General features: G+C 47.4%; 1 protein-coding gene across 3 annotated transcripts in view; it reads left to right on the top strand.

Annotated features, from left to right (window-relative positions):
* Positions 1 to 19,293, top strand: part of LOC119172459 (uncharacterized) — a 163,263-nt gene that overhangs the window by 44,300 nt on the left and 99,670 nt on the right. For 2 of the 3 annotated variants that reach the window (XM_037423570.2, XM_075893849.1), the window contains exon 8: positions 3,302 to 7,335. The exons of the other annotated variant lie outside the window; for it this stretch is intronic. In XM_037423570.2, the coding sequence (XP_037279467.1) occupies positions 3,302 to 3,589 (288 nt within the window). In that variant the 3' untranslated portion in view covers positions 3,590 to 7,335. Of the gene's footprint in view, positions 1 to 3,301; positions 7,336 to 19,293 lie in introns of those variants that run through there. 3 annotated transcript variants of the gene reach the window in all.

Raw genomic sequence — 19,293 nt, 5'->3', positions numbered from 1 at the left:
TCAAGCTTGCTGGTGGTAGAACACCAAGCTCCTCCAGGACCACCTCGAGCTTGCATGGCCCCGGTTATACCAGAGCACAGCAATGGCTGTGGCAGTCTCCACAGCACTTCGGGAAGCAAACTTTGTTTTTGGGCACAGCAGCCACACCTTGCTGTTGAGAGACTCAGCAGCGTTCTGAGTTTTCCCTCGAAGGCATCGGGCCAGCAGCTTCTCGTCAGAAGTACACCTTGGCATCACAAACTCCGTTATATGCTTTGCTGTCGCCATCACTAAGAAATGTTGTGAAGCAAAAGTGGAGTCTCATACAGCAAAGTGCGCTCCCATATCCGTAGTGCTGTTTCAGCTTCCATGCCATGAGCGGAGCTATCGGTGTTCTTCTCACAGGCAGGTCTGTGATATGCCTGCCAGATTTCCTCTTCAGAGCCCATGTCGTTGTGTAGACTGCAAGCGTGGCAGTAATTCGACAGGACTTCGAAATCTAAGCGCAGGCCGGTGTCCAGGGAGATAGCAGCGCCGACTCCGTTGTGGCTTTTATGGCCCCGTTTCTGCCAAGTTCCGTCATACATTACGGCCACGTCACTACCATCAACCACCTGCTTCGTTACGGCTCTTGCCTGGTTCAAATTTTCGGTTACGGCCCTCATAGCAGCATCGTGAACCTTCTTGCTGATTGCCTGGAAGGTTTTGTGGTGCATGGGCTTCGCTAGTCCAACAATCGCACAAAACCGCGAAAGCTGGTCATGTCCGATGCCTATGGCACGCGAGGCTACAACAGCTTTCACATAAGCCGCGAAGCTATCGCGCAAGCTGCCGTTGACGTAGTGCCCCACCTCCGCGCAGTCGTCAGATGCTGCGGCGGCTTCGCTGGAGGCAACACGCCTCGACGTAAGTGTCGAAGAGAGAACACCAGACGCGCACTCAGTGTTCTCACACCACAACTCAAGACAGGACGACAGTCCTTTGCGCCGTTCTGCCACCTCGCGAACAAGTTTGTGTTCACGGCAAGACGGGCACTCCTCTCCGCCCACAAGTGCTGTCATCGCATCGATGTCGCACAGCACTGCTGATGATACGCCATCACGCTCATGCCTTTGGTTCTTCTCAAAAAACTCCAGTTTTTTTTGTCAGGCGCTGACGAAGTTTGCGGCAGCGTCGAGACCGCCGGCGAAGTCACTGTCGCGATCGTTGCCGACGCTGAGGTTAGGCCTAGACCTCTCCGGGCCGTTTGCCTTTGCCGCAGTCTGACGACGCACTTTACGAGGTTTTCCCAGATACTTGTTTATCGTCCGGTACTTTTTCACTTTGTACACCTGCTTTCTAGCAGGGTTCATCGCGTAACTAATTGAATAAATTCTTGCGAAGTTCAGCTTGCTGCAGCGCGGGGCTGAAGGGACAAGCGAGCGCTGCGCTAGCCAATGGCCCGCTCGCTACCGCACCACGTGTTGCGCCGCGCGATTCAAACGGCACGCAGGGGCATTCAAAAAATTCTTTTTTTATGGAATTTTTTTTTCCGGACAAGACTTTCCGAGCCTGTCTTCGAGAGAGCATGGGCAACTCTACCCGCCTCAGTGATTACAAATGGCACACTGTGCTGCTGCCTCGAGATACGGGAGCCGGGAAAACGTCGATTTCGGCAGATTTCAGCGATTTTCTAGGTCTCCGGGGCTTACTTGAGCGCATTTTTCAGTAACTTCTGACACGAATTACCGATTGAAGTTTATTTCTGGTAAACATGAATGTTTACAAGAATCTAATAGGACTGAAAACAAAAAAGTGAAAATTTCCGGGAAAAAAACGAGATTTTTCAACCTGCGTCTCCCCTTTAAGCAGCAATTTCATTTAAGAGAGTTTCGTACGAGTCTACTGTACGTGTGCTGAAGCTTTGGTGACACTTAAACACGCTGTTTTCAAATATGGGGACCCGCATGCGGTGAAGAATGAAACGAGGTAGATGCTTTAACGTGACCCCCTCAGAGGAAGCACCATTGCGAAAATTCGCCAACTGTTGCTAAGACTGCCTCGCTTATGCACATTACTCTGATTGTCGAATCACACCCAGAATTTCACACTGAACGCCAATCATCCGATTTCATGGGCGCGTACCCCATTTTAAGACATCGCAATGGAATCTCAAACCACCATTCGTATGCTACACATGCCACCCTCGTTTTGATTAATTACATGTATCCCTACCTGTCAAGTGCAGCCACCACAGATTTTCGTTGATTTTGTATTAAACCGCAACTTAGATTGCACGTGACCACTACTGAAACACAATGAACTCTGATTAGGCCTAGCCTCTTGTTCGGTATGTGGTCACGGGGATGTTGTTCAAGACATGAAGACTTGGCGTCGAACAGTCCGCACTCAAGCACTGAACCAAGAACAGCGTGCATGATAAAAAAATTCCCGTTCGCGGCGCGGAGATCGACCACGACGAAAACTCGTCAAGCTTACGTAAGGCAGCGCCCTGGCAGCAAAAGTGAATGCTCGTGTCATAAAGTCGTAAAAGGTTTTGAAGGGATCGATGAGGAAGCAAACACAATATCTGTAGCAACCATGATAATGACGATGGTTTTTTCAACGGGGAACCGTTACGCACAGTTGATCGCACATGCAGTCTTGAGCCGCGGGCGGCCGGAGCCGCACTACCGACGCTAATCCGCGTGAACGCCAGTGCAATGTCTCATCCGTAGTTTTATCTGTCGCCGAGGCAGCCGCCCTAGGCGAGCCCGCGCAGCGTGCCACGGGCTTTTTTTCCTTTTCTTTTTCTTCACTCCACCATTCGTTTGTTCACTCCGCATCCCCTCCTCCTCCATAACGAGTTTGTTTCTTGCTTTCCAGCGGCACATCCAGCGCACCTCCTTTCAGGCACGCACTCGCTACCGCGATTGTCACAAAGACTGCCTAGTAACTGCATTGTAACCGGTCTCTCATCTTGGGGGAGTGCACAATAAGTAGTATGCGTATAGTGCATGGAGTTCTATGGAAGGTTGAACGGGAGTCGAAAAAGACCGCATTGTAACCAATTCTGCACTATAAGCAGTTATGTTAACTGTATTTGATGGATTCTAAAAAGGCTCATGGCTGTCTATTTGAGAGGCAGTAAACTCCTCAATGAAGTGATTCTATGATTGCTTTGTAGGCCCCCTCTAATTAAAGGCAGTTTTATTTATCGAGAGCCTGTTATACTGCTACACTGGCAAAGCTTTGCACTTTGAAGTAAAGCTCACTTACTCTGTCGTTCATTGTCTAGCCCTACTCAGTCTTGCATTTTTGGTTTTGGTTTTTTTTTTCACAGGCTCTTTGCGAAAGCATTCGTGAACTTCTTGGCCTACTCGTCGACGAGCCCACACTGAAGGGTTTTGGCTACCCAGACAAACCGGTGGACGAACTGCTCGAAGCAGTCATCCGCCGCTGTGGCCACAGCCCAGCCAGTCCTGATGACTACAACTACATGGACCGACTGCGCGAGAACTCCAAGCTCCTTTTCACAGTGGTCATCGACGACAATGCCGTCAAGACTCTGCTCAATAACCAGACTGTCGACGAGGTCATCCTGCACGTGTTGCGTCTCGCTAAGTCTTAGCTTTCTCCTCCCCCATCTCATTTTGTTGTCTAATTGATAGAGGGTGCACAACAGCAAACAGACTGTTCACTTAACTGTCGTAAACCACTCCACCTCACGTATAACGTGCAGGTGGAGTGGTTTCACTTCTGCATGCTGTCACACAGAAGAAACCATGGTGTGTTAATGCCTTGAAATTGATAATACGGCAGTTGGTGAAGCGCTTTTATATTGGCCCTTGCAACTTGCAGGTCCCGACAATGCGGTTTCACATTTTTTCAAACCCAATTTGTTGTCTTAAGAATTTTTCAAGTTAGAATACAGCTGTCAAAATGATGCACAACAGCATCAGTCCTGCAGGCCACATTCGTTCTAGTCATAAGCACACCTTGAACTGAACGGATGTTTGCTGGCTCAGTAAGTGGCTGAAGTTTTCAAAAGAAAGAACAGAAAAACAATGCTTGAAAACAGGCTTTTATGTAAGTGGGAGCAACATGAAATGCCCATTTGATCATTAAATTATGCGAAAGCAGTCAGCCAGAAATATGACTCATAGCGCACACTACAATGCCGTAAAGGGAGCTTGCTTTTGTGCACCCTTTCTTAACCTGTGCATTGCACACCCCATATTCTTCGTCACTCACGATTTTTAAGACTTTGCACAATGCCTGTGCTTAGTGGGGCCCGAGTAGAGCAGCGTAACGGCTGGGAAATGGGCTAGATTCTGTCTCAAGTCCTGTAGTAGATACTTTTGTGTATTCCGAGGAGGAAATCTGAGTGTCTGACATGGTCGTGGGCTCGCACAGTCCGCCCAACCCTTTTAGCCTATACCGTACAAAAGCTTCATACTGTCCCATTTGTTTTGAAGGTGTTAAATATATTCGGCACATTCCCAAAAATATTTGTATCAGGAGAGGTGGAAAAGTCGTGTGAGCAGGCCACCTCGAATGCGTCTCAATGTTTTCTGTGCACTTTTGGCAGATGAGCGAGAGGTTTTGTTTGGCGCTTTCGGTGTATGTTGAGTATCTGGTGGTGTTGCAACGTTTGTGTCGAGTTAAACTTGAAAACATCGGCTGGTCGCATAACAAAGGGCCCTGTGTGATGGTTTGCTGGCGATGTGGGGAAAATCCGACTTGATAGGAGGCAACATTACGTGCCAGCCAGTGAGACTGAAAAGTTATTTCGAGTAGAACTTGCTTGCTAGATGTCCCCACAGTAGTAGTAGTAAGAAGCCCAAACTTGTGTGCCTTACTGTTATACCCGTAATGTTTGTCTTCTTTTTTTCTTTGCGAGCCTTCTTTTTAGTTAATGCGAGGTAGTGAAAGATGCAAAATGATGTCATTTCATTCTTTTTTCATATCATTTATGCTAGGAGATTGCTCAAGGCAAGGGTTGGGAGAGTAATAATTGCCTTTGGTTTAACAATATCTTCTTTCGAATTAAATAACAAATAAATGGCAAAGGGGTCACAGCAAGTTTAAATAACATTGCTAAAAATCTAATAGGTAAACAACTAATATTACTTGGCTCAGCTGGCCAGAGGTAGTCTTGTTTATAGCTTTGTTTGCTTTTTTGTAGGAAGGCAAGCCTGTTTATTGAGCATTTGGCATCCACTGCTTGCAGCAGCAGATAAGTTAACAATTTAACTATTAATACTGTTCAGAATTTATTAACTTAAGACAGAAGCAACAATAGGTTGCTTGAACATTAATGAGCTTGAGGGGAGAAGTCAGTCATCCATGAATATAGGTTAATGTAAAAATTGCCTCTCTTTGTATGTAATAATATGTGATGCCATTGCTGTATTATCTTGATCTTATGATTGCTGCTGCTGCATGCTTTCATAATCTCTGCATATCATGCAGTATGTTCCGCTTTCATAATTTTATTATTATTTCTCTCTGCCCCAAGTGTAGCAATAGTGTATTAGAATGTGGTAAAAGAACGATGGCGAAGCTTTGTCGGCCTGTGTTTATTGATGGCAAGCAGAATTCAAGGTGAATAAGGTTTTTTAACAGGCATAGTAGATGTGACATATTTACCGTCTAATCACTCAGAAGTGCCTTCTAGTGCTTTGCAGTGCACATTTGCCATAGAGATGAGATTGCTGTTCATTGGAACGATTTGTTGATCCTATTTACGATATAGATATTGATCGCAGCATAAGCAGAAGCAAATTGTAGTTTTTGCTTTCGACCACTTGAGCAAGTGTTTCCATGATCATGTCCTCATTGATAATTTTTATTTGTTTTTAATTTGTCCTATTAATGTTCAATGTTTTATTAGCTTCCACAATGCGGTCAATGACACCTACAATTTGATTGACGTGTTGAATGTGTAGTTAGCTTGCACTTCATTACTTGAATTGATCGTCGTTGCACATTTCATGTGCATTGTGTCGTTCTCGGGCAGCACAAAATGTGAATCGGTATTTTTACATTAAAAAATATAAAAAGTATCGAAGCGAGCTATTGCCCAAGTTTTTGTACAGTTACGACCGAGATGGCTCGGACTGACATTGTGCATTAGTCTTTCTATAAGAGTATAGCAGTCTGTTTGTTTTTCAATTTCAGTATTTGTTCATTGTTGCCACATGTAGTCTTATGCAAAGCATCGCACTAATGCGCTAACAACTTAATTGGTGCCTTATTTTTTTGTCTGTAGTGCAAGGAGAAGCTTAAGCTCTGGTCCAACTGCAATTTTTCTATGCAATAGAAATTTTAAGATGCACTAACAACCGAATAAAGTCATATAAACTGGTTAATGAGTTTTTTTTTTTTTCATTGAAATGCCAAGTTTTCAACGATGTACATCTCTGCCAACACATGCCGTTAAAGAAGCAGCAAGTCATTTGTCACAGCGTATGGCAGAGTCTGAAATTCATGTACTCTGAGTCACATGTCACCCAATCTGAATGCCCCAGTAAGTGCAGCACCTTATGGATTCGACTGTTACGAACCTGCATAATTGTAGACTAGGCATTTCGCATTTTGATTCGTTGAGACTATTTGAGGGCACAGTTTGCCTGCCCTGTTCAGTCGCTCGAAATTAAGTTCTTCATTTGTATGCAGCTAAGTGTTACTCATTGCACCAACTTAGTTATCATAACTTCTGTGTTTCCCGCTTGATGCCTTAATGATGAAACCAGCAGGTTGCGTGAGTGTGAGGCTTCTTCAAGAAAACTGGTTACTACCTGGTTGCCTTGGGTGGTCGTTTGTTGTCTGTTATTGCGCTCGGCCCGGCCATAAACCGCCAAGTGCCGGCAAAAACTACATTCCGCCATAGCCCCTTCAGTGCCTTTCGCGTGTTTGAGACAGTTGCAGCTTTCTGCCCTAAGCCACCATTGTAACGTATGAATGGATCCGTTGAATGGAGCCCTTGAATGGATCCTAGAACAAGTGCCTTCTGAATTGTTCCATGGGACCCTTTTCCTGCTTGTGCATCTAGCTGTAATCATGTCATAACAAATGAGAGAAATTAATCATCTTGTTTTCATGATTTAAACCTGTACCTTTCTTTGTTATGGGAGAAATTAATCATCTTGTTTTCCTGATTAAAACCCGCACCTTTCTTTCATATATTTCTCTCCTGCTTCTTTGTGAATCCATTCTCCAAGCCCTACAATCAGTTCAGTATTGTGTCCGAAGAGAAATTATGTTATGATGTAAATAGTTTATCAGTAACTCTGTCAAGAAGTCATTGTGTGCCTCATTACTAGATACGCTGGATTTTGTGTGTTTGCCTTAATACAGATTTTCAACCACTAATGCTTGCACGAGCTTCTTGCATTTCATTTTCTTGTTTAGTCCTGTCATTGTGTGGTGCTTCTCACATTGCCTTCTTTTTTTTTTTTTTTCATGGCTTGTACTAGTGTTACATGAATCACAGACAAGAGTATTCTGTATTTTTTTTCTTGCACATCATTCATTCTCTGCTGTGTGGAAATATATATATATATATGAAGAAGAAATTACTGTATGTGTTCTGGTCTAGCCTCTTGGTGTAGCAGACTTATAAAAGGGTGCCAGTATCTCACCTAGAGTTTTGAGTGGCTTTCTGTTGAAGGGCCACTCACCGGGCCCCATAACAAGTTCTAGTTAGACGCTGGCAGCTGTTGTGTTTTCAAAGAAGAGAATTATGCCACGAGAATTTTTTCAATCCGTTGATTACGAGCACAGAAAACCAGTATATTGAAGCTGCGCGAAACCATGATGAGAGGAGGGGAGCTCAAAACCCTTGTCGTTCGCCTCGCGTAGCCTTTGCAAGCCAAATCTCTTCCCTATTCTTTGGTATCTGAGCAAACAGTCGCATGTGCATGACGTCCCCGAGCAAGCCCAACCCCCGAGGATGTAAACGGCGTTGGTTTGTTGACGTGCTGTTACTTTGGGGTCTATTGACTGTTTCTGCTGCATGGGCTCCTTTAAAAACGCTGGCTTAGACGCGGTAGAATAGATGAGCATATTAGGGGCTTGAACGTGTAGGATGATTAATTTCGCTTCCAGCGCTAATGTCTGCTCGATGTGCTAACTGCAGGGACAGAAACCCAGGCACATTCGCCCCGCATCTCGCTGCAATTTACGAGGAAAAAATTAAAGATGTGCGCACGTTCGTTTTGTGTCTTTCAGTATTTATCTGAAGCTTTATTCATCTATTCAAGCAACAAACTACACATGTCGTGTGTAATAATTTTCGGCATGCTACTGTTGGCCCCGTCAGAGCACAGTCGTCTGCGTAGGGCACCTCTAAATGTAAATCATGCCCCCATTCTCTGGTTGCGCGCCCATGAAAAGAAGGGGAGCAGCATTCACCTTAGAATGTTGCCACGTTCCATTTCTCAAGTTTTGTTATCGCCCCAAAACACTACACAATTGTCAGCGCGAAATGCGCGTGCAGTTTTCGAGAAGCTTCCGGACTTTAGTTGATCTTTTTGATAAGATCACGCCCACTCTGCGAACTGCACAGATTATTCTGGAACCTACGCCACGGCCAGCGATAACGCTAGAACATTCGATGGCAAGAGTATAAATGCCGACGCACTTCGCTGCTTGTCAGTAGTTGATCGACGGCCGACGCTCCGTTCACTGCTATCTGTGCAAGACTGCTACTGTAATCGGACTTTCCGTTTGCCGGGCACAGGTTCGCCCAATTAAACAGTTAAATCCCAACATAAAGTATACTGTCTTCGGCCACGTCACGACCCCGTGACATCTGGTGGAGGTGCTGCTTCGTTCATGTACCGGACGCCGCCGTCAAGCCGGGAACCCAGCCCACGTCGCGGAGAAGACACGGACGCCAACCAGGAGCAGCGAACAAGCCGCCGACAGAAAGGGCTACCCCCGGAGTACAGGCTTCTACAAGACAAGGCGCGGAAGACCAAGGCCATGACCGCGACTGCAGCGACAATGACAACCGCAGCGTCCCAGCCCACGATGGTCATACATCAACCCAGGGAACCACCAATTTTCCAAGGGTCATCGTTCCAAGACCCGGAGTCCTGGATAGAAACATACGACCGTGTGGCCGCCCTCAACCACTAGTGCCATGACAAAAAGCTCCGTCGTGTGTTCTTCCATTTGGAAGACACCGCAAGGACCTGGCTTGAAAATCGGGAGTCCATGCTCTGAACCTGGGATGTTTTCTGCAGCGCATTTCTGCAAACGTTCGCGAGCGTCGCTCGCAAAGAGAGGGCCGCTGCTTTATTAGAGATTCGGGTTCAGCTACCAAATGAAAATGTCGCCATTTTCACAGAAAAAATGACCCGACTATTCCATCACGCTGACCCAGACATGCCTGAGGAGAAAAAAGTTCGTTTCCTCATGCGAGGGGTCAAATAGGAGCTCTTCGCGGGACTGATGAGAAATCCATCGAACACCGCCCAAGAATTTGTAGCCGAAGCGACCACTATCGAAAAGACCCTGGACATGCGCACCAGACAGTATAATCGTCGCCTGACTCCAGAATGCGCTGCTGCTCTAGCCAGTAACTCCGAAGACCTGCGTGAAACGATTCGAGCGATCGTGCGGGAAAAGCTACGCAAGCTGCTGCCTTCGGCGCAGCCTCAAGTGGATTTGATCGCCGACATTGTGCGAGAAGAAGTTCGGCAATCGCTTCGAATTCCCCAAGCACCGCTGCCCGAGCAGGAAGCTATGAGCTACGCCGCTGCAGTGCGCCACAACGCTCCTCCCCGTCCACGCCGAAACGCCGCCCCATCGCACTACCATCAACAGATGCCACCGCCGCCTCCACTCCCACCGTGTCATACCGTTCGACCGCGGCCCAGCGCAGTGCACCGAGGAAGGCTGACGTCTGGCGTACCCCTGACCACCGCCCGCTCTGCTACCAGTGCGACGAGGCCGGACACACATACCGCCGTTGCCAGTACCGACAGATGGAACTGCGTAGCTTCGCCGTCAATGCACCGCGTCCACAGCCAGGAGAACGACCGCGTGACATCGCCGACTACCTGACAGGAACTCAGTGGACACCACGAAGCCCTTCGCGTTTGCCGTCACCCAGCCGCGCACGTCACCGCACTATCGGCAATACTCTGGCCCAACGCGGGGCCGGTCTCTTAGCCCGTATCCGGGAAACTAAGGGCCTTGGCAACCGATGGGGGTGCGGTTGCTGTGCGACGAAATACCGAAGATCCTCCGACGACGACGCGACGGAGCTTTCCGAACACAACGCCAACCAAGCAAAGCCCTGACGGCAAAACCTCACTTACCGAAGGTGACCTGACGACGCAACATGAAAGCAGTGGAACAAGCCGACGCAGCCGTGACCCGACGCCACGCTCTAACTGTAATGCGAGACGGCGAACTAGCGACCTCGACGTTCTTATCGACGGCCACAGTGTGACCGCTCTCGTCGATACTGGAGCCGACTACTCCGTCATCAGTGGGTCGTTCGCCGCGAAGTTAAAGAAAGTTAGTACAGCTTGGGAAGGCCCTGAAATCCGCACAGCTGGAGGTCATCTCGTAACGCCTGCAGGAATCTGCACAGCGAGAGTCACCATTAACGGCCGTATTTATCCTGCAGACTTCATAGTGTTACAGCGTTGCTCGAGAGACGTCATCCTTGGCATGGACTTCTTATGCCTCCATGGTGCTGTTATCAACGTAAAAAAAAAGTCGATAACGTTATCCACAGAAGAAGCACTACCGCCGCACACGCCGTCAGGAAACCATGCCTTGAATGTGCTGGAAGTACAAGTCACCACTCCACTCGCTCAAGCGTCATTATTTCAGTCGGCGCTCCTAAATCACCTGACCTGGAAGGCGTCGTTGAAGGCAGTCAGCATCTGTTGGTCACCCGAAATATTTGCGTCACAAGAGGAATTGCAGAGCTGCGGGGACGCAAAGCGACGGTTATGCTCACGAATTTCAGCAATGAGTACAAACTTGTGAGCAAGGAACAACGGTCGCATACATCGAAGAAATTGTCGAAGCCACCAGTGCTTTCGCCCTCGCCGTTTCTGCGGAACCTGCTCAGAGGAACCAAGCCCCTCCCATAGCTTTCGATGTCAATCCCAGACTTCCGAACCGTAAGCAAGAACAGCTCAAGGCCCTGCTCCTGCAATACGAAGATTGCTTTTCGTCGTCATCAAAAATTCGGCAGACCCCAATCACGAAACATCGCATCATAACCGAAGAAAATGCCAGACTACTCCGTCAAAGTTCGTACAGGTTTTCGACGCGAGAACGTGAGGTCATGAAGAGACAAGTTGATGAAATGCTGCGGGATGACTTTATCCAGCCGTCCAAGAGTCTGTTAGTGAAGAAAAAGGATGGGACCCAACGTATTTCTGTCTGAACAGAATCGCCCCAAAACACTATACGATTCTCAGCGGAAAACGCGCGTTCAGTTTTCGAGAAGCTTCCGGACTTTAGTAGATCATTTCGATAAGATCACGCCCACTCTGCGAACTACACATATTATTCTGGAACCTACGTCACCGCCAGCGATAACGCTAGAACATTTGATGGCAAGAGTATAAATGCCGACGCACTTCGCCGCTTGTCAGTAGTGGATCGACGGCCGACGCTCCGTTCACTGCTATCTGTGCAAGACTGGTACTGTAATTGAACTTTCCGTTTGCCGGGCACAGGTTCGCCCAAATAAACAGTTAAATCCCAACATAAAGTCTCCTGTTTTCGGCCACATCACGACCCCGTGACGATATGACCCATTTCAGGGGTGCATAGCGTTGCAAATTTTGGCAGACGTGATCATGAACGCCCCATGTATTGTCAGCTCAAAATCGCTAAACATGCTGAGTGGCCCTTTAAGGGGCACAGGGCTGTAGTGACTGAGAGAAACAAGAGTGAGTCATTCAGGCTATAAATGTAAATATATACAAGCCTGATGTGTTGATCATGCGCTCATATCTGTCTGCTTGATAGAGAAAGCAAAGGCAAGGATTCTAAGCAGGCAAGATTCGAGTCTTCTACCCTGCACTGTGGTAAGAGAAAGGCAATGTAAACTAGAAAGATGCCAGGCCTGCACATAACACACTGCGCATTCTCAGCGTAAGATGGTGAACCGGCCTTCTGAGAGCCCATTGTAGGCTCTCTTATGTTGCCTACTTCAAGTAAAATTTTGAAGTACGTCATATCATTTTGTAGCAGAACACCTACTTGTGGACAGCTACATGTGTGCTGTGCACTTTCATGTTGTGGCTGATGATGATGGTGGATGAATCCATTGAAACTGATGCCATGCTCCACCATACACTCCATCAAAGCACCAAGGATGACAAAGCCATCCTGATTCTCCTGAAGAGCTATTCCGCTGACAATACAAAAGGGCATGGCACCTATCCGCTTGTGTGTCGCTCGTGTTCATGGATTGCAACTTCCCTGCAGAACTCCCAAAAAATCTTTAAGCATTGATGGCTCTGTGTTAGAACACTTGCTGCCACACAGAATCCTTGTGTTTGGTTCTGGCTTGAGCACTCCATTTTTTATGCATTGTGTGTGACAGCTGCGCCATACTCCTGCAGTAACAGCAGACGTAGCCACCAGAATTGGCTGTTAGCTCGTAACAGCTTACACTGTCAAAAGAGAAGCCCTCCACTACGGCGTCTCTCATAATCAAATGGTGGTTTTGGGACGTTAAACCCCACAAATCAATCAATCAAAAGAGAAGGCGAGCTCCGCATGCACAGAATAGTAGAATCTGCCACTGAAAACAGAGTTTCTTTGACAACCGTGACTTCAATGTTTTGCCATACTGTGAATTCAGTGCAACATAGAGAGCTGCGGGCGAGCCATAATGGCTACTGAAGCGAATGCACAGATATTGGTGCGCAGTGAAAAGCAATGTTGCTTCACCAAGCAGCGATGAAGTCCAGCAATTTAGGTGACAGAGACGGCATTTTATTCAAGTCTAATATGGTCCGTGAAAGGGGTATCATGGCGGATGATGAAGTGCTCTAGAAAGGTTTCTTTGTCGATGACAAGAAAGGATGCATTACACTTTAATGTGAATTCATGGATTAAGATCATCGAGCTGTTGGAGTACAGGCACCATACACTGGCCAGAGGGAGCTGCGTTCCTCGCACTAGCTCATCCCAAGTTTGCTGACATTGGCCATTAGGAGCCCTCGGAAAATAGACGTGCGCACACGTCTCCTGTGTAGCCGTGCTACAATTCGCTGCTCATGTAGGGAGGGAGATGCACACATGGTGTTTCATTTTAACTGACCCTGCCTAATTATTAAGTTTTTTTCTGCGCTAGGCATTGTGTTCTGGCACAACAGTCACACTAGAAAACTCGACTGCACGGTGCCTATTCAGCTTATTCAAGAGCGTGTGCAGTGTCCATGCAGCACTGTAGACATAGATTCTAAATGTCCCACTAATAATGTTTGAAAATATAAGGACACTGTCTAGGTGCTGGCTAGTAAAAGTAAGGAGAGGTCCATCGGACTAGTATCCAGTCTGCTGCCCTGTGGTGTAAGATAACCGAGACTAAAAGAAAAAGGTAAGCACTGCACTGCTTTTGCACAGAAGAAACCATCTATGCATGTTGCCATTACGAAAACCACAAGTAGAGGAAATCATAGTGACAACTGAGCCCTGAGTATTTATTTACTATTACGTACACCTGTGCTTTCTGCTGCAACGTTACAACTGCAAACTTTCAATCTCATCTGCCCACCTAATTTTGTCTCCCTCTCGTGTGGCATTTGCCCTGCCGGGGGTGTAGTTAGGCTGCTGATAGTCATAATGACATCTCAACGGTGATGAGTCGTCCTCCACCTCAACCTCCTTAGTGGGAGCGGAGACGTTGGAGAAAAGGTTGTCTTTCCATTCGTCGTAATTGTCGGGCCTAGCTTTGTTGCATCTGGAGATCCCAGTCTACAATGTGATGTACTTTGGTTGTTCTGCTTTGAACTAGGAGTATTATCTGCTATCAAGTAATTGTATCCCTAATCCTCGCTGGTATTTCTTCACGTAAGCGACCAGGAAGAGATTGGGGTTGGAGGATGTTGTTACTGAATCGCCAAGACCGGTGGGAAAATATGGATTGGTTACAAGTGAAGTCTTGCATGACTTTGCATACGCAGGTACCTTCGGGAGAGTTCTTGCCATACCCCCACATAGCATAGGGGTGCGGGGATTGAGATCACAGAGACAATGAAGGGAATCCCGGCAATAGAGAATATTCATATTGTTTAGTGCTCTGGCAACACTGCGCACGTTCGCCATATTTTCTTTGTCGCCATTGCGGTACAGTGGCTAGAATAGGGAAGTGTGATGAGCGGCAAGCGGTGCCTAGGCAGTGCACTGAAGTCTCGGTGGAGGAGCTGCGTGGGGGCGAGCGCTTTTGTTTATACGTTGTTTGCACGTTTCCGACAGTTTCGTCGGGCGCGTTCGTCGTCACCGTTATTTTTTTTTATTATTATTGCGGTGGCACTCTGAAATCAATGCTTCTGTATGCACTTTCTTGACGCAAAAACAAAGTCATTGCTTCGTCCCGGGGTGCACTACAGGCTACAAGTCAGCTAAAAAGAAGCATGCGTTGTTCGACGTTCCAAAGGACAAAACTGTTTGCGTACTGAAACTGTTGACGCAGTGATCCCGCGCGCTGACAAGCTGCTCCAAGAAAACTCGGCTGTGTGCGAGCTGCACTTCGAGAGGTACATCTCCCAGCCCTTCGAGCACACTGTGAATGGCGAAATTGCCCGAATTGCCCGCATTCAGAGGGGTAGACGCGTGCTTGCCGTTCAAGGAGGGGGGGGGAGCAAAGGTTCATAACAGGGTGCCTCCTCTCTATTAAGTCCGTGTACGAGGCAGGTGGTGCCCCCCCCCCCCCCTTTTATATTACTAAAAGAGCGCCCCGCTGCCTGGTCAATGTATAGAGCACATTTAGCGCCCCCTTCCCAGGTGACTAGGGGGGGAAGGGGTGAAAGCACCCGCCTCTTTTGCCGGGCCCCCTCGTGCGGACGCCTATGGGTATGCCTTTGGGAAAAGCTCTTCGCATTTGTAGACGCGCTTTTCACTTTTTTGAAGTGGTTTGGCTACAACGAGCTTCACAGTGACAGCTGGGAAGAGCTTGTTTCCTACTTAAAAAAAAAAAAAAGAAATGTCACACTGAGCTGCGCACAACATGGTCCGAGCCTCGCCAGTAAAGTGACCAAGTTTTCACTGCTCACCCATTTGCGTTTTTACACAAAGGCACTCCACAAGGAGTGAGCATCTTCCCGTGAAGAGAGGAAGTACCTGAAGCTCAGGCGCATCACCAGGTTTGCAGCCCAATGTTCTGTGGGGCGCTTGTGAACTATAAAACCTTTTTTCTTTGGGATAAAAAAAAAAGACGCGCGAACCAATATTAAAAATGCATTGTTGTAAACAGATAGTGAGTCACTACTCGTAAATGCATAGCACGACCTGTGTGCAGAAGATAAAAGGTTTGCATCCAGATACCGCTCGTGATTCTCGTCTCTGAGTTTGACGTTACGAATGATGGGGCTTTATTTACAGATTAGTGCTTGAGGAAATGATGGTTCGCTGTGGAAGGTGTTGCAAGCAATGGCTCTCAACTGAGTTCATCGTTCCACTCTTCTACCGCTTCACGTCGATAAAATGTTTCAGTGCCATCACGCGCTCACTTTTGGCACCCTGTCGATATTTCAGTTCAGTAGCGCACCCGCGTAGCCATCCTGTTATTCCAGAAGCTAATTAACATATTTTCTCGGTCGCCATTTTAGGCCATGCACGAGCAACAAAATATATTCTAAATATTTCACATTGCTCGCGCGCGCGGTTGATTTTCGTCTCTGCGCAGCGCATCGCCGCCTTGTGTGACGGATGGATGGATGGATTGATATTGGTGGTTAACGCCACCATGCCGTAATACTTAGTGAACCAAAAACTACATTTATTTTTTTCCTTTAACTAGTGTGGTTGAGGACTGTTACGTTGCAGTGAAGGGTTTAATTTTCACTCATGCCTTGACTTTAGCCACCATTCAAATAACCTTCTTCTAGTCAATTCTACCCACTGAAAGTCTATTTTGCCCTCCCTGTCCCAAAACCTTAGTGCTTTGAAAAACTCTGCGCCATCATCCTGAACTATAGAGTGAAGCCCTTTACCGAACATTATCAAGTGTTTGGTAGCTTTCTCCTCCTCTCCACACGCACTGCATACCGTGTCTACGCCTTCGTATTTGGCCCAATATGTCTTGGTTCGCAATATACTCCCATCCTGGCCTCAAACAGTAGAAAATGACCCCGAGTATTATCATAAATCCTTTCCTTGGCAATTTCCTGCTAAAAGTTCGATAGATCTCTAGTGTGGACTTTTAATCATGTCAATTTTCCACATATCGGTCTCAGCTTCCTTCACCTTCTTCTTAAACGTGTGGGGGTGCTGACACCCTTTGTAAAGTTGTTTGCGCCGCGTCGCGAGCGTGTCTCGCACAGAAGCCGTTTTTCGGGGGTGACAACCGCTGGACGATAGATGGCGTTGTGTTCGCGTTGAGTACCACTGTTGGTAGAGTGGTAGAGCCGGCGGAAGGCAGGCCTTGGTGGTGGGTATAGTGAACTAGAAGTACTTCTAGTTCACTATAGTGGTGGGCGAGAGTTGAGTGAGCCTCTTCTCCGCGTGGCTATAGTGCCTAGAATATACTGGCTAGTGTGCGGAGCGCGCGCATTCCGTACGAGAGAGGGTGGCCCCGCACGTGATGACTGCGCGCAGTGGCCGCAAGTGGCGCTGCCGGACGAGTGGGTGCATGAGAGCCGCCAAGCTCCTGTCGTCCCATGCTTTGCTCAGCGTTTGACAGCTGTCAGTGTTCTACCTGTTGTAGTGTCAAGTTCGTCGTCGCAAAATGTGGGCAGCAACGTCCTGAGATGTTGAAGGCTAAGCGGCAATGCAAAGAAAGGACGTGTTTTGTGCCGCTGTGCCGGAGCGGATATCGTTCGAACGAGGAAAAGGTGTCTTTGTTCAACGCACCGACGGACCCAGCACGGCTTGCAGAATGGGAGAGCAAAATCAAGAGGGCAGACAGGAGACTGACGCCGAAGGCTGTCGTGTGTGAAAGACATTTTGAGAGTGGCTACATCGAACGATATTTTCAGACTACGGTGAACGGTGTCGTCAACGAAATCGCCCGAGACAAGCCACGTCTGAAGCCCGATGCTGTCTCTACGGTCTTCGAAGATTATCCGACACATCTTGTACCTAAAAAGGCGGTGAAACGAAAGGTGAGAAACATTTGCGACCAAGAACCGGCACCTAAACAACAGCACCTAAACAACAGAAGTGAAATGTCGAGCTGGCGGACCCTGAGTAACCACAAGGGTGTGCTTGCAGACCACGGGATGGTTGTGCTCTTTCAACCCTACACCGTAAGCTGTTTTAAAAAGAGACTACTGTCAAACACATGACATAAGTAACATGGTAATCTTGCACCATCATTGCTCTTGCCCATTTTTTAGGGAGTTGGACACAAATACTTGGCGTTTTTGCCTCGAAAGGCAATGTTCAAGCAGCTACGCTTGCAAAAATCATAGTAGAGTGCACCGTCCTGGCTGAACAAGCGGGCTTGTATGTTGACTCCGTGACCTGTGACGGGGCCAGCTGGAATCGCAGCATGTGGCGGATCTTTGGCATACATGGTGAGCAAGTTATTAATTTCACTCACTTAGCATTGTCGGCCTGTGTGTAGGCATAATGGGCATATGGAAAGCAATGTTTTAGCTACTTGAAATTTTCATGTAGTCATCTAAGAAGCTCTCTTCATCTATTGTGTAATTAGAAGCTCTTAAAATGTGTATAAATAATAGGTGGAAACAAATTCATAACAGAGAATTGCGTATATTCAGATTTCTTGCCAATATATTCAAAAGCTCAAAGTTAGAGGTCCTGCACTCCTGCTACCGTGATTAAAATTTCTAAAATGTGCTGCTCTATTAAACTGAATTAAAATTCTGTAAGTGAAGCCTACATTGTGTCTTTCTCACGCTGGCTTTCAAAAGTCTTGTTCTCGCATCATTTCATACTTGACTAATGCACAAAATATGTTTTTATAGGTTCTGCTATTCACCTGAGGAGCAGCACGAAAAAAAAAAAAAGCTTTGAAGCCTGGTAATCCAGATAAAAAGTTCCTATATATCTAATAGATCTATTTATCTAATAGATAGGTCTATTATAGATAGATAATAGATAGATAATAATAGATAGATAGATCTATCTAATAGATCTATCTATCTATCGAATCGCCTACGCCCGGGTGCCCTCACGGTCACCCCCTTAACTTAGGGTCTTCGAAATACTTTGCAAGAAGAGCCGAATGTTCGTGAAACGCCAATGCTGGTTCCAGTGTTCACCATCCAATTTCTTGCATATATTTAGCGCCACTTCATAATGTTTCACCTGATATAAAATTACAACAGAGTCACCTTGCGTAGCATTGATTCCCAAGTTACATGGGATCTGCGTCTCTATTTTTTTTTTTTTTGCGGGCAAGTAGCTGATGGCGAAATGTATGCCACGAAATGATCTTCATTTTGGTATTGCAAAACGCCAGTACTGTGAAAGCAATAGAGTAGTTCTTATACAATAAAGCATTATGTAAAAAAAAACACTCCGAAAATGCAGCAAAATAATAGTTGGCCTCGCGTGGCTCGGCCTCCTGCACGCTTCGCGGCGCTTGCGGAGCGCAATTGAACGCAAATGCACCCACTCGCACAGCAGCGCACCATGCGGGCGCTGCCGGCAGTCATCAGCCGCGGGGCCATCTCCTAGCCCGCGCTCAGCACACTAGCCAGTATATTTATAGACACTGTAGCGTGGCCGTTGCCGCGAACGGTTGTCTCTAGCGTGGATCCTCGGCGCGTGGCACCGTGGGCCTGCGTGCCGGGGGGCTCACGTGGTGAGCCAAGCTGTGGGCAACTGTGGGCGCAGGTTAGCCAGATGAGGACAGAGGACGTTCGAGGACAACGAGAGACTTTTATACACACGAAGACGGACAAAGGGATACACACAACATAAACTCACACATATATACGCGCGTTCACGGTCCTACGCGAAAGGTAGTTAATGTTCTTGTTCGTCCACTCACATTCTACTCTTGGGGCGTGAACGTTGCGCTTGACCTTGAGCTCTCTGGTAGTCGGGAGGCGGTGTGCCTTGTGCTTGCGGAGTTCGTACCGAGGCGGGGCCCGGTCTAGAAGATAACCGCCAGGGGCACCCCAGTACGGTGGTCAACGCCTGGGCTTG

Source organism: Rhipicephalus microplus, chromosome 4, assembly GCF_043290135.1.
Source record: "Rhipicephalus microplus isolate Deutch F79 chromosome 4, USDA_Rmic, whole genome shotgun sequence".
Taxonomy (NCBI): domain Eukaryota; kingdom Metazoa; phylum Arthropoda; class Arachnida; order Ixodida; family Ixodidae; genus Rhipicephalus; species Rhipicephalus microplus.
Note: the sequence above shows the minus strand (reverse complement) of the source record. Positions and strands in the feature narration are given on the sequence as shown.